This window comes from Eschrichtius robustus, chromosome 10, assembly GCF_028021215.1.
Source record: "Eschrichtius robustus isolate mEscRob2 chromosome 10, mEscRob2.pri, whole genome shotgun sequence".
NCBI lineage: Eukaryota > Metazoa > Chordata > Mammalia > Artiodactyla > Eschrichtiidae > Eschrichtius > Eschrichtius robustus.
Genome location: NC_090833.1, coordinates 101,039,130 through 101,052,562, shown reverse-complemented (window position 1 = coordinate 101,052,562; position 13,433 = coordinate 101,039,130). Strand labels below are relative to the sequence as shown.

Sequence of the window (13,433 nt, the reverse complement as noted above, 5' to 3'; positions counted from 1 at the left end):
GGTCTTAGTTGCGGCATGCATGTGGGATCTTAGTTCCCCCCAGGGATCGAACCCATGCCCCCTGCAGTGGAAGCACAGAGTTTTAACCACTGGACCACCAGGGAAGTCCCTGTGTTTATTTTTAAAATAAGAAATTTATCTCAGCTATGCTACTTGCAGTCTGTATGCCCACGTACGTTTTAATTTCGGTGCAGTAGGTTTTTATTTTTTATTATTTATTTTTTTAACATCTTTATTGGAGTATAATTGCTTCACAATGTTGTGTTAGTTTCTGCTGTATAACAAAGGTGCTGTAGGGGTTTTTTTTATATATAAATTTATTTATATTTGGCTGTATTGGGTCTTCACTGCTGCACCTGGGCTTTGTCTCGTTGTGGTGAGCCAGGGCTACTCTTCGTTGTGGTGTGCGGGCTTCTCGTTGTGGTAGCTTCTCTTGTTCCGGAGCACGGGCTCTAGGTGCGTGGGCTTCAGCAGTTGTGGTACACGGGCTCAGTAGTTGTGGCTCGCGGGCTCTAGAGCGCAGGCTCATTAGTTGTGACTCACGGGCTTAGTTGCTCCACGGTATGTGGGATCTTCCCGGACCAGGGCTCGAACCCGTGTCCCCTTCATTGGCAGGTGGATTCTTAACCACTGCGCCGCCAGGGAAGTCCTGGTGCCGTAGGATTTTAATTTCCAAAATGGAACAGGTATAGTGTGTGCCTTATGGTGGTTGTGTAGAGTCTGAATTGATGCATGTATAGCAGTGTGTGACATACAGCATGTGCTTGGGGACACTTGTTTGTGAAATTGTGAGAATCTTGTGATCCCCTTTGAGATGGTTATAGAAATATTTTGAGTTTCAAAACTAAATTCATGACATGTTTTAAAGATTGTTTAGCCAAATTGCATGCTTGGATAGTTGATTATATTTGATACAGATGGACTTATAGCAAAGGGAAATAAATCCAGGATCTTCTTTTCCCCAACTTTCTTTATGAAAAATTTTAAATTGAAATAAAAGTTCAGAGAATAACATTAGTATGTTCTTTGTATAGATTCAAAAATTAATATTTTGTCATTTTCACTTTTTTGTTTGTGTATGTGTCACTTTCTTTCCGTGAACTATGTGAAATTCACTTGCAGACATTAATTCAGCCTACCTGTAGAAATTTCAGCATGTATTTCCTAAGAATAAATATATTCTCATGTATAACTACAGTGTCATTATTGTGCTTTTAAAGGTTAATGGTAATTCCATAATGTGTCATCTACTATATAGACCCTATTTAAATTTCCCCAGACTTCAATGTCTTCTATAGCTTTTTCTCCTCCAAACCATTCATTCAGGGTTTGCTTGCTGTCTGCTTTTAGTCTCTTTTAATCTAGGGCAGTATGTCTACCTTTTTTTCTTATGACATTGACCTTTTAAAGAGTATATTCCATTTGTCTTGTAGAAACTTCTCACATTCTCTTGTATCACCTGTATTTCTTAAAAACTGGGAATTAGGTCTAGAGGCTCAAGTAGATTTAGATAAAGCATTTTTGGCAAGAATGTTTTATAATGATATGATGTACTTTGCATCACATCACATCTGGAAGCCTCTAAAATGTGGTTGGCTCACAATTAGTGGTGTTGAATTGTTTGATCCCTCCATTGTCAAGAAGCATTTATAATCAACAGGTAATTTGGGGTGATTCTTTGGTACTGTGCAACATTATTGTTTAACAGCCTTTCACTGAATGGTGTTAGCAATCTGTTGGGTTTAGTCCTGAATACAGAACTATCTTTTTTATTGGCTTCAATTTAAGCTCCATTTGACAACATTTTGTGTAATATTTGAAAAAAATTATGACTCCTGCTATCTTAGAAATGAGATTGTGCTGTCTCAGGATTTAAGATAAGATCAAGCAGTTGGAATAGTAATTGCAACTCAAAAATGGGGAAGGACTTTTATCTGGAATTTTGTTTTCTTATATTATTCAGAAAGCTCCTATATCCTTCTCTTCTGCAACTCTTTTTTTCAATCTGTGTCTTATACTTTTTACAAGTATTATAACAAGTTCAACCTGAAAATTTTAATGAAGTGGTAAGCAGTAGAAAATCATACCAAGGTAAGCTTCAATCTGCTAGTGAGAAGGGTGCATACTCTTTAGACCATCAGTAAGCTAAAATTTTCATGTTATAGAACCAAGTTGATTTAGTAAGTTAAGAAATGTTGATACTTGTGTAGATTAAAATATTCTTCAGTCTTTGAAGCAGCTTTGTAAAGAGTGTCAGAGAAAAGGAGCAGAGTCATGGGATGTTTTTAAAATTGGGAAATACTGCATTATTTATTGTATACTGATGAGAACAGAAATTGATAGAGAAGATAGAGATGGGATTGATAAAACATATGAAAGGGTTGAATTTAAACACAGTTTATCTGTTATTATAGTAGCGGAGGCTACCAACCAGCTGGTGAATTTGGTGGTGGGAAGATGAGTAGTTCTCTTTTGTTTGCTTCTGTCTAACTAGCAGAAAGGAACCGTATCTGCTGAGGGTGGGCTTGGTATTGTCAAATGCCCACTTGAGATATGAGATTATAAAGCTGAAGTTTTTCAGCCCCATTTAATGGCTGAAATTGTGGGTGCAGTAGGTAAGGAGTTGGGTTAGGGTTTTGCCAGAAAGTGACAGGAAGAGAAAAGCAAGGGAGTCACTATAGTGGTTGACCATCTGTGGAATCTAAGCTGAGTAATGAGGGAAGTTAGTCCCCAAGGAAGATAAAGGTCAAGCTGTAGTTTGGAGGTAGTGGTTGCATCAGACTTGCTGGAGTGGGACTGCTGGTGTAGGAAAAGTGGAATGATCAGAGGTGGTTTTGTGTGTGAGATGCTTGAAACAAAGATTCCAGAGGTATTGTAGTCATTGGTGACGAGAAGGTTGAGGTTGTGGCTATGGAGATGGTTGGCTGGAGTTGGGTAGGTAGTTTGAAGTGAGGATGTCAGAGAACCAAGGGGGCACGTTGTTCAAAGGATCATATGTTGCCAAGAATGTGATGGAAAACAAGATCTTCAAGAGTGTGTGCAGATGACTAGAGGATTAATAGGTAGATGACTGCAACGAAAAGGGGGGCCTGTTACTACTAGTGCTATGGCACTTGCCTCCACGTTGGGGCGTTGGGGTAGGAGAAATTGTGTAAGTAAGGTTGTTTGGGGAACACAACCACTTTGGAGAGAGCTGCTGGATGGAGGGGACCCTAGATAGACTTTTGCTACAGACAGACTGCCTTTCAGAAGGCAGCAGAGAGGTTTGGGCAGATGGGGGAAGAGGGCTGTAGGGTTCCAGTAGGGAAAGATACATCAGAGTTGGAAGAATTGAATGGGGAAGCTGAGATTTCTGGTGCCGAAAGAGGTAGACTGATGCGAGGCTTACATATCTGTTGGGTGGCCTTGGGAAAGACGAGTGTACTTCTTTGTTGTCATGACAGCCTAGACTTTGTTGTCATGACAGCCTAGACTTCGTTTCCTTAGCTCAGTGGGTGGGGAGGCAGGCTGGTTGTAGCTCCTAGGAAGAGCACAGGAACCTTGCATGGGAAAAGTCACCTTCAGAAAAGGTGCTGCTTCCATGTTTTTTTCTGTACAGGCGTACCTTGTTTTATTGAAGGTTTGTGGCAACCTGGCATTGGCAGATGATGGTTAGCATCTTTAGCAATAAAGTATTTCTAAATCAAGGTATGTACATAGTTTTCTTCAGGTATAATGCTACTGCAAACTTAATAGACTACAGTATAATATGAACATAACTTTTATATGCATTGGAAACCGAAAAATTAGTGTGACTCACTTTATTGCAATATTTGCTTTATTGTGGTGGTCTGGAACTGAACCCTCAATATCTCTGAGGCATGCCTGTATAACTTATTGCCACTTGAAATACTGTCTCTTTTCCTTACTTATTTGTGTACTGTCTGTCTCCTCCTACCTAAGCTTCAAACAGTAGGCATTCTGAATATTCATTAAATGAATTATAAAAGCCATTTGTTTTTAAATTTCCCTTGAAGTTTTATATAGTTAAGAATTTTTACCAGTTGAAATGATTCCTCTCTCCCTTGTTATTTAGGCTTTTTAATTATTTTAACTATTTTGTTGAATTTTAGTCTCTAGAAAATGCATTCTCTTCAATTCTTAAACCTGTGAATGCATGGCTGTACGATGTAGACATGATGACTAATAACGAGAACTGAACGTAGACATGTGGTTCAGTGAAATTTGTGGTGGATATTTTTGTGTTTTATGAGAATACGTTTCCATATATGTTTTAGTACGTGGACTGTAAACTGGACCCAAATTTCATTTAAATGATAAACTGACTTAACTTTTTTGCATGGGTGTGGAAATTTCTTTGAGGCTCCTCCAGAGTTACTGCATCTTCCGCTCTGGTTTCCCGAAGCTTGGGAGCAGAAAGGGAACTGCGAAGTCTTATTGGCTGCAATCCCTTCTTTTGCCCAAGGCTGCTGGTTTACTGACCACACCTCTAGCTGTGGCTCAGACTTGAAGTAGTTTCCAGTGCTGCCTCACCCTCCAGCTGTTGTTCCACCATGCACCTGCCACACCTCTGTTGCCCGCTCCAGTGCCTTGCTGGGTCTTTTTGTGTCCCATCAAGAATATGGGCCCTGCCAGTCTAAATCTTTTCTGACATGCCGGTGTCTACCCTTTTCTGACTTCTGCCAGCAAAATGGATTGGCTGCCAGCAAAATGGGTTGGGATACAATGGGGGAAGCCAGATGCTGTATTATGTTCAGTTGACCCGTGAGGAACTGCACTTTTCCTTGTTGAGGGGTCTAGTACCTCCTTTTCTCCTGCTCCTCTGTGTTGTCCTTGGCACTGAGTTCTGAGGAAATAAAGTTAATTGCTTCCCGGCAAAGTGTATTTTAGCTGATGTTACGTTTAAAATTTGTCATGTTTGATGGCTTACTCGGAGTAGTTTGCTTTTGTGATGCTCTAGTAATGAATGAACTATTATTTCACTGTCTTACAGAGTACTTAGGATTTCACGTATTTTTGCTGAACTTATTAAAAAAAAGGCGCTTGGGATGATGGATTAACAAGAACATTGAAATTCTGTGAAAAGTTTCAAATTGGAGCATACTGCATTTTCACCCTAGTCCAGCAGCTCTGCTGCTCACTTAAATACAGATGAATGAAGACCCCATTCGGGAAGACACCTGGCCAGCGGTCCAGAGCTGATGCAGGTAGGCAGTGCAGTTCTACACTTTAGTACAATAAATTTAAAACAGTTGTAAAAGTGAGAAATGCTCTCATGTAATTCCTAGTGGTTTGCTATTCCTAAAGCTTTGTGATTTCCAGTATTTTAAACACATACACATGTGAAAGAAACAGGTTTAGGTTTTGGAAAGGTAGGGATCATATTAATTTTTTTTTTCCTGTGGTCTCTTGCAGTAAGTTATAGCTGTCCAGTAAATACAGCAAGTGAATTGTAAATACTTATAGGATTATAGTAAACAAAGGGTTTATCATTTGTTTTTGAAAGAAGATGTGAAAGTGAGATGACTAGCTGAGTATTAGATTTAGTGAGATTTAGGATATTTATAGGGAAAAAGGTAAGCTCAGTTTTTTGTGTATTTATATGAAAGAACTTTACTGGAATGAAATGTATGGAAATGAAATGAATATTTAATAGAAATTAATTCTTATTTTTGTGGCACACAGCCGATACTAGAAGTTTAGACTTTGCATGATTTTTGTCCGCCCTAAAAAGCAAAGGTAAAAATCTTATAGGCTACAAAATAAAATAGGTAAGTAGTATTTTCTTTAAGATTTATGTTTTTCTCCGTTCCAGAAATACATTTGAATATTGGAAAAAACCTGTCATAACATATTAAGGTTCTTTGATAAATGAATCTGAGAATTCTGCTAGGAAAATTACTATTAATCATACAAGTGCTTGCTATGTGATTTAGAATTTATTTATTAACTGTAGTGTTTGGAATTCCTTTGTAGAAGAGCCACAGGGATTAAGATTTTTAAGTTTCTCTTTTCTCTTTGATTTTATTTAGTTCCTCTCTTGTAAAGATAATATTGATTTAACTGTTAAATATTTGTCAGTAAGATTAACTTGCAGTAGTGGCAACTGACTGAAGTGTAAGTCACCTGAGAGGTTACTATTTAAATTCCAACTGGGCTCATCAGCTCTGTCCTGCTCTTTTATTAGCTGTATAAACATTGGTGCATTTTGTATCTTCTTAAGCCTTGGTTTTTCTCACCTAAACAATGGGACTGTTATGGTATGTATCTATTGGGGTTATTATGGAGAATAAATGTGTTTATGTGTGTCAGGTGCTTAGGTAGGTGCCTGGCACATTATAGCTGCTCTGCAAAAAGCATTTTTTTTTGTTGATCGTACTGTTTATAACGAAAAGTTTATTCTATCTCATTAGTTGCAAAAATTGCTGTCAAATTTTTGTTGATCAGTGAACGCCCCATGTTTCTGTCATTTGAAATAGTAATTCGTACCCTCAAGTTCTTTTTATGCACACCATTCTAAATTCAGCACTCCTATTTTCTTCACTAATTTAGTCAAATTCTTAGGAGAGAGAATTGATTAAAGTGATGTGTAGTATGGTGTAAGTAATTGAAGGAGCTCAACCAAGAGATGTTACTGTTAAGGGAGAGATTGTCTAATCCTAGCCAGTACTTTGATCTTACATTTTCTTACTCTTTGATATTTTTTAGAGCATATGGCATAGTGCTAAAGACAAAGTAGGTACTCTGTAAATTCTAATCAGCCTATTGTTGAATATTTTAACATAAGAAATCCTGGGGTCATTTATTGTTTTTCACTGTTGTGTATTATACTCTATTTTAGAGAGATTACTGATGCCTTGATCAGTATTACTTATAAACTAGTCTTAATCATTTTTCCTGTTAACATAGACAAGGGCTTTGTTACTTTTAAATCCCTGTATCAGTAACAAATGTGCCCATTTACAAATAAAGAAAATTCACACACAAAGGGGGGTTTCTTTTTCTCATGCAGCAAGAAGCCTAAATAGGCATTCCAGAGTTGGTATGGTGCCTCAGCTATGCCCTTAGTCTGGTGCCCTCTGAAAGGCTAAAGTGGGGGCCTTCAGTGGATAAGGCTCCTAGGATGTTTCTCTTCCTCTGTGGGCCATTGTGTAGCTGGACTTACTACATGAAGGCTCCCAGAGCAAGTATCCCAAGAGAAACAGGCACAGTGGCATGGTCTCTTCTCTTGGAGCCTTGGAAGTCATACAGGTTCACTTCTGTTGCATTTTGTTCATTGAAGCAGTCTCAGAGGTCTGCCCAGGTTCAAGGGAGTGGGCATGTACTCTGCTCCATGGGAGAAGTGTCAGAGAACTGTGGTCATGTTTTAAAACCACCACAGTGGGCAACTCCTAATACCCGACAGTGTTTGACATTAGGGTGTGAGTGATCAATAAAAATTTGAAAATTGAATTTTTGACATTCTCTTTATGTACCTATTCAACATATTAGGGATTTCTATTTTTTTTTTTAATTAATTAATTAATTAATTTTTGCTGCGTTGGGTCTTTATTGCTGCACACGGGCTTTCTCTAGTTGCGGCGAGCGGGGGCTACTCTTCGTTGTGGGGTGCAGGCTTCTCATTGTGGTGGCTTCTCTTGTTGAGGAGCATGAGCTCTAGGTGCGCAGGCTTCAGTAGTTGTGGCACGTGGGCTCAGTAGCTGTGGCTCATGGGCTCCTGTAGAGCACAGGCTCAGTAGTTGTGGCACATGGGCTTAGTTGCTCTGCGGCATGTGGGATCTTCCTGGACCAGGGCTCGAACCCATGTCCCCTGCATTGGCAGGCGGATTCTTAACCACTGCGCCACCAGGGAAGTTCCAGAGATTTCTATTTTTAAAATAACTTAGGTTTATTTATATAAATATGTTGGAATTTAATTGGTTACTAAAGTGGTAGTTTATATATACCTAATGACGTTGGGCAGCAAGTCCTTTTATACAGTAAAACTTTTTTCATATTTTTTTTTTCCTTTAGAAAAGTTAGCCTTCATTTTTACTAGTTTACCAAAGGTTGCAGATTTCCTCCTTTTATGACATTATACTGATAGGTACAGGGAATGGTAGTAATAGATATCCATGTGCCTAATACTCAGATTAACAACTATTTTTGCTATGTTCAAATATTTTTAAAACCTTGATTTTATTTTTATCAAATCAATAAAAATTCATGGGTGAAATGTCAAGTAGTGCCGAACACTTATATCAAAAAGTAGGCACTCCATTTATTTTGATGTTTACCTTCAAAATTTGTAAATGAGTATACAAATTTCTCTTGATCTGACAAATTTAGATATGTATTGAAACCTGTTGAGGATGATGGCTTTTTCACATAACATCTTTTTCTCCCATTAACCTTTTTTTTTTTTTAAATAATGAAGTCAATATTTAATTTTTTTATTGAAGTAAAGTTAATTTACAATGTTGGGTTAGTTTCAGGTATACAACAAAGAGATTCAGTTGTGTGTATATACATGTACGTATGTATGTATTCTTTTTCAGATTTCTTTTCCATTATAGGTTATTAACAAGATATTGATTATATTGGGACTTCCCTGGTGGTCCAGTGGCTAAGACTCCACGCACCCAATGCAGGAGGCCTGGGTTCGATCCCTGGTCAGGGAACTAGATCCCACATGCTGCAACTAAGAGTTTGCATGACACAACTAAAAGATCCCGCCTGACACAACTAAAGATCCCGCATGCTGCAACGAAGATCCCGACTGCCGCAACTAAGACCCGGCGTAGACAGACAGACAGATAGATAAATAAATAAGATATTTTTTTAAAAAAGATACTGAGTATCATTCCATCTGCTATACAATAGGTTCTTGTTGTTTACCTATTTTATGTATAATAGTGTGTATATGTTAAGCCCAAACTCCTAATTTATCCCCCTCCCCCATTATGTCTCCTTTGGTAACCATAAGTTTGTCTTCTATGTCTGTGAGTCTATTTCTGTTTTGTAAGTAAGTTCATTTGTGTCATTTTTTTAGATTCCACATATAAGTGATAGCATATGATATTTGTCTTTGCTTCAGTTAGTATGATAATCTCTAGGTCCATCCATGTAGCTGCAGATGGCATTATTTCATTTATTTTTTTATGGATGAGTAATATTCCATTGTATATACGTACCACATCTTCTTTACCCATTCATCTGTTGACGGGCATTTAGGTTACTTCCAGGTCTTGGCTATTATAATTAGTGTTGCTACAAACATTGGGGTGCACGGGTTGCAGTATCATTTGGTAGCTCTGTTTTTAGTTTTTTAAGGAACCTCTATACTGTTCTCCATAGTGGCTGTACCAGTTTACGTTCCCACCAACAGTGTAGGGAGGGTTCCTTTTTCTCCACATCCTCTCCAGCATTTATTATTTGTAGACTTTTTGATGATAGCCATTCTGACTGGTGTGAGGTGATACCTCATTGTACTTTTGATTTGCATTTCTCTAATTAATGCATGTTGAGCCTCTTTTAATGTGCCTGTTGCCCATCTGTATGCCATCTTTGGAGAAATGTCTGTTGAGGTCTTCTGCCCATTTTTTGATTGGGTGGTTTTTTTGATATTAAGCTGTATGAACTATTTGTATATTTTGAAAACTAATCCCTTGTCAGTAGCATCATTTGCAGATATTTTCTCCCAATCCGTAGATTGTCTTTTTTCATTTTGTTTATGGTTTCCTTTGCTATGCAAAAGCTTTTAAGTTTAATTAGGTCCCATTTGTTTTTTTTTTTGCTTTTATTTCCATTACCGTAAGAGACAGAGCCAAAAAAATATTGCTGTGATTTATGTCAAAGAGTGTTCTTTTCCTCTAGGAGTTTTATAGTATCCAGTCTTACGTTTAGGTCTTTAATCCAGTTGAGTTTATTTTTGTATATGGTGTTAGAGAATATTCTAATTGCATTGTTTTACATTTAGCTGTCCAGTTTTCTCAGCACTACTTATTGAAGAGACTGTCTTTTTTCCATTGTATATTCTTGCCTCCTTTGTCGTAGATTAATTGACCATCAGTGTGCGGGTTTATTTCTGGGCTTTTTATCGTGTTCCATTGATCTCTACGTCTGTTTTTGTGCCCGTACCATACTGTTTTGATTACTGTAGCTTTGTAGTATAATCTGAAGTCAGGGCGCATGATTCCTCCAGCTCTTCTTTCTCAAGACTGTTTTGGCTATTGGCAGTCTTTTGTGTTTCCATACAAATAAAATTTTTTGTTGCAGTTATGTGAAAAATGCCATTGGTAATTTGATAGGAATTGCATTGAATCTGTAGATTGCCTTGGGTAGTATGGTCATTTTAACAATATTGATTCTTCCATTCCAAGAACACAGTATATCTTTCGTCTTCAGTTTCTTTCATCAGTGTCTTACAGTCTTTGGAGTGCAGGTCTTTTGCCTCCTTAGGTAGGTTTATTTCTAGATACATTCTTTTTGATGCAGTGGTTAATGGGATTGTTTCCTTAATTTCTCTTTCTGATATTTTGTTTTCAGTGTATACAAATGCAAATGATTTCTGTATATTAATTTTGTATCCAGCAACTGTCAAATTCATTGATGAGCTCTAGTAGTTTCCTGGTAGCATCTTTTAGGACTTTCTATGTATAGCATCATGTCATCTGCAAACAGGGACAGTTTTACTACTTCTTTATTAGCCTTCTAAGTTTTGGCTAAAATGGTACTTATTGTTTCTATCATGATTACTGCATAAGTACTGAACTTTTGAGTCAAGTAATGCAGTATGATTATTTTTTTGCACATTATGTTTTTCCTGGAGTTTAGTGATTGCTTTAGTTTTTTTCTATTTGTTTAAGTTTCTTTGCAAGTTGAAGTCTCTTAAACCCTCCAACAGCTTTAGAAAACTCCTCTCAGTATAATTTCCTGCATGCCAAATGTGATAGATAATCCATCTGTCCGTGTTTTTCTTAGAGGATTTTTTCCTAGCGCCTTCTGTCCTTTTCTAATCTGTTGATTATTCTCTCGACCTGATGCAACATTGTCATCCTTGGAATTTCTTTTTCCTCTTTTGTACGTTAGATTCTCCTTTCCTCCTGGTTCCCATGCATTTTGTCTCTTAGTGTGTACTCTTGCCTAGGTAAAGCATGTACGTCTTCGAAAGTTTCAAGAGTAGGCAGTGAATGAGTTGATTGTTAAAGCTGCAAGTGGAATGTATAGTGATTCATTCATATTCTTTACTTTCCACTTCTCAGATTTCCTGAAATTGTCTCTAATAAGAATTTTTAAAAATGCACATAGAAGATGGAAGTTTTTTTGGACCTTGTATCAACATTGTTGTTATTCTACTCTCATGCTTTATATTTGGCAGGGAGAAGATTCTAGGTTGGAAATAACTTTTTCTTTCAGAATTTTCCAGGCATTGCTCCTTTCATTGTCTTTGAGATCCAGTGTTGCTATTTGGGGAAGTTGTATGCCATTTTCATTTCTGAACCTTTGTATGTGTCCAGTGGTTATTTTCCCTCTTCTCTAGAAACTTATTTTTTTTTATTTTTTATTTTTTGTAATTTATTTATTTTTGTTTATTTATTTTTGGCTGCATTGGGTCTTCGTTGCTGCATGCGGGCTTTCTCTAGTTGTGGCGAGCAGGGGCTACTCTTCGTTGCGTTGTGTAGGCTTGTCATTGCGGTGGCTTCTCTTGTTGTGGAGCACAGGCTCTAGGTGCGTGGGCTTCACTAGTTGTGGCATGCGGGCTCAGTAATTGTGGCTCACAGGCTCTAGAGCGCAGGCTCAGTAGTTTTGGCACATGGGCTTAGTTGCTCCACGACATGTGGGATCTTCCCGGACCGGGGCTCGAACCTGTGTCCCCTGCATTGGCAGGTGGATTCTTAACCACTGTGCTACCAGGGAAGCCCCTGTAAGTTGCATTTTTAAAAAGCCTTTCTTGAATTAGCTCTGCCTCTTATGAATGTCTTAGTGTCTCTTTGCTTTTTGTCTCTATTTGTGAATGTTTTCTCTTGTGAATGTTTTCTTCAGAGATGGATTTTCAGATTTCCTGCTTGTATGATGAGAGTATTTAACACCTCTCAGATTTCCTGATTTCTCCCTTAAAGTTATAAAGTCATACTCTTTTTCCGTTTGTTGAAGTGGCACCCCCAGAGACCACTGCTGGTCATGTAAAGCCAGGCTAATTAAAATTGCTGATCAACAGGGAGACTGTCACCTTGACAGCCTCCCAGGGAAATTTCACAAGAGAGAAAGGTGCTCACAGGGGAGGAATGAGTGAGTTAATAGGATTGGAGGCAATGAGTGTGGTGTGTAGGGGGATTGGTATTTTTAATCCAAATGAGTTGCTGGAACAGACATTGGTCTTTATCCTTGGAACATTTGAGTCCATGCAAAGTTAAGTCAAAAGTTGGTTATTTTGGAGCATGTGTCTGAATGAGCTTGTTACAACAGTTTGAGTGTATATAGTTTTACTTGCCTGTCATGGTTTAGTACAGTTTAAGTAATGGTTTGGTGAGTCATTGAACAGTTCATTTTGTAAATTAGGCTTTTTTTCTCATTTCAATCAACAAATAGATGTAGCTACCTAATAAAGGGTCTTGTTCTGTTTTCCAGTGGAAAATCTGTGATCCTCAGATGGGTGATATAACCCACCATTGACAACTAACTGACATCGGTGCCCAGTGAATATATACACACCTACCTACTCTTCTGTTATTTGCTTTTTCCACTTAACAGTATGTGTAGGTGACCTCTTCTTAGCAGTATATAGAGAAATTGCTCATGACTCTTTACAACTGAACAGTATTCCATTGCGTGGATGTACCAAATTAGTTTGTTCAGTAGTCAGTTATTTGGACATTCAGGTTGTTTCTGCTCTTCTGCTATTAGAAATAGTAACTGCGATGAAGAGCCTTGTCCATTTGTCTTGCCAGTGCCATTAGGATAGATTTCTAGAGGTAGAACTGAATCAGATCTTAAATGTGTATGTAATTCTGTGAGATGTCACCAGATTCCCCTCAATGGGCTCTGTACCGTTTTGCATTCCTACCAGCACGTAATATGTAAGTGTTTCTCACAGCGTCTCACCAGCGTTGTATGTTGTCAGCAATGTAGATTTTTGTCCATCTGATGGGTGGGAATGATATCTCAGTGTACTTGTACGTGTGAGGCTGCATGTCTTGTGTTACTTGTAAATGCCTCTTTGGCCTTTTTCTGTTCTTATCTCACCCATTTTTTTCTTCTCTACTTGCAGAAGCTCTTTTAATGTCAGAGATATTAATTTTTGTCTGTGGTTATGAGTAATTTATCTTATACTCTCTATTGTGTGGAGTCAACTTCTTGGAGAAAATCTTCCTTGAGTCCCTTGTCTCTTGCTCCCATCTGTATGGGTCTCTTAGCCTACTTCTCAGAAGCTGCGCTGAACTTCTAACATGGTT

General features: G+C 38.0%; 1 protein-coding gene across 2 annotated transcripts in view; it reads left to right on the top strand.

Moving 5' to 3' along the window:
• The window catches only part of SPIN1 (spindlin 1), a 65,244-nt gene that overhangs the window by 17,491 nt on the left and 34,320 nt on the right, over window positions 1-13,433 (top strand). The window contains exon 2 of one of the 2 annotated variants that reach the window (XM_068551848.1): window positions 4,994-5,207. The exons of the other annotated variant lie outside the window; for it this stretch is intronic. Coding sequence (XP_068407949.1) covers window positions 5,156-5,207 — 52 coding nt within the window. The 5' untranslated portion in view covers window positions 4,994-5,155. The remainder of the gene's footprint in view (window positions 1-4,993; window positions 5,208-13,433) is intronic. 2 annotated transcript variants of the gene reach the window in all.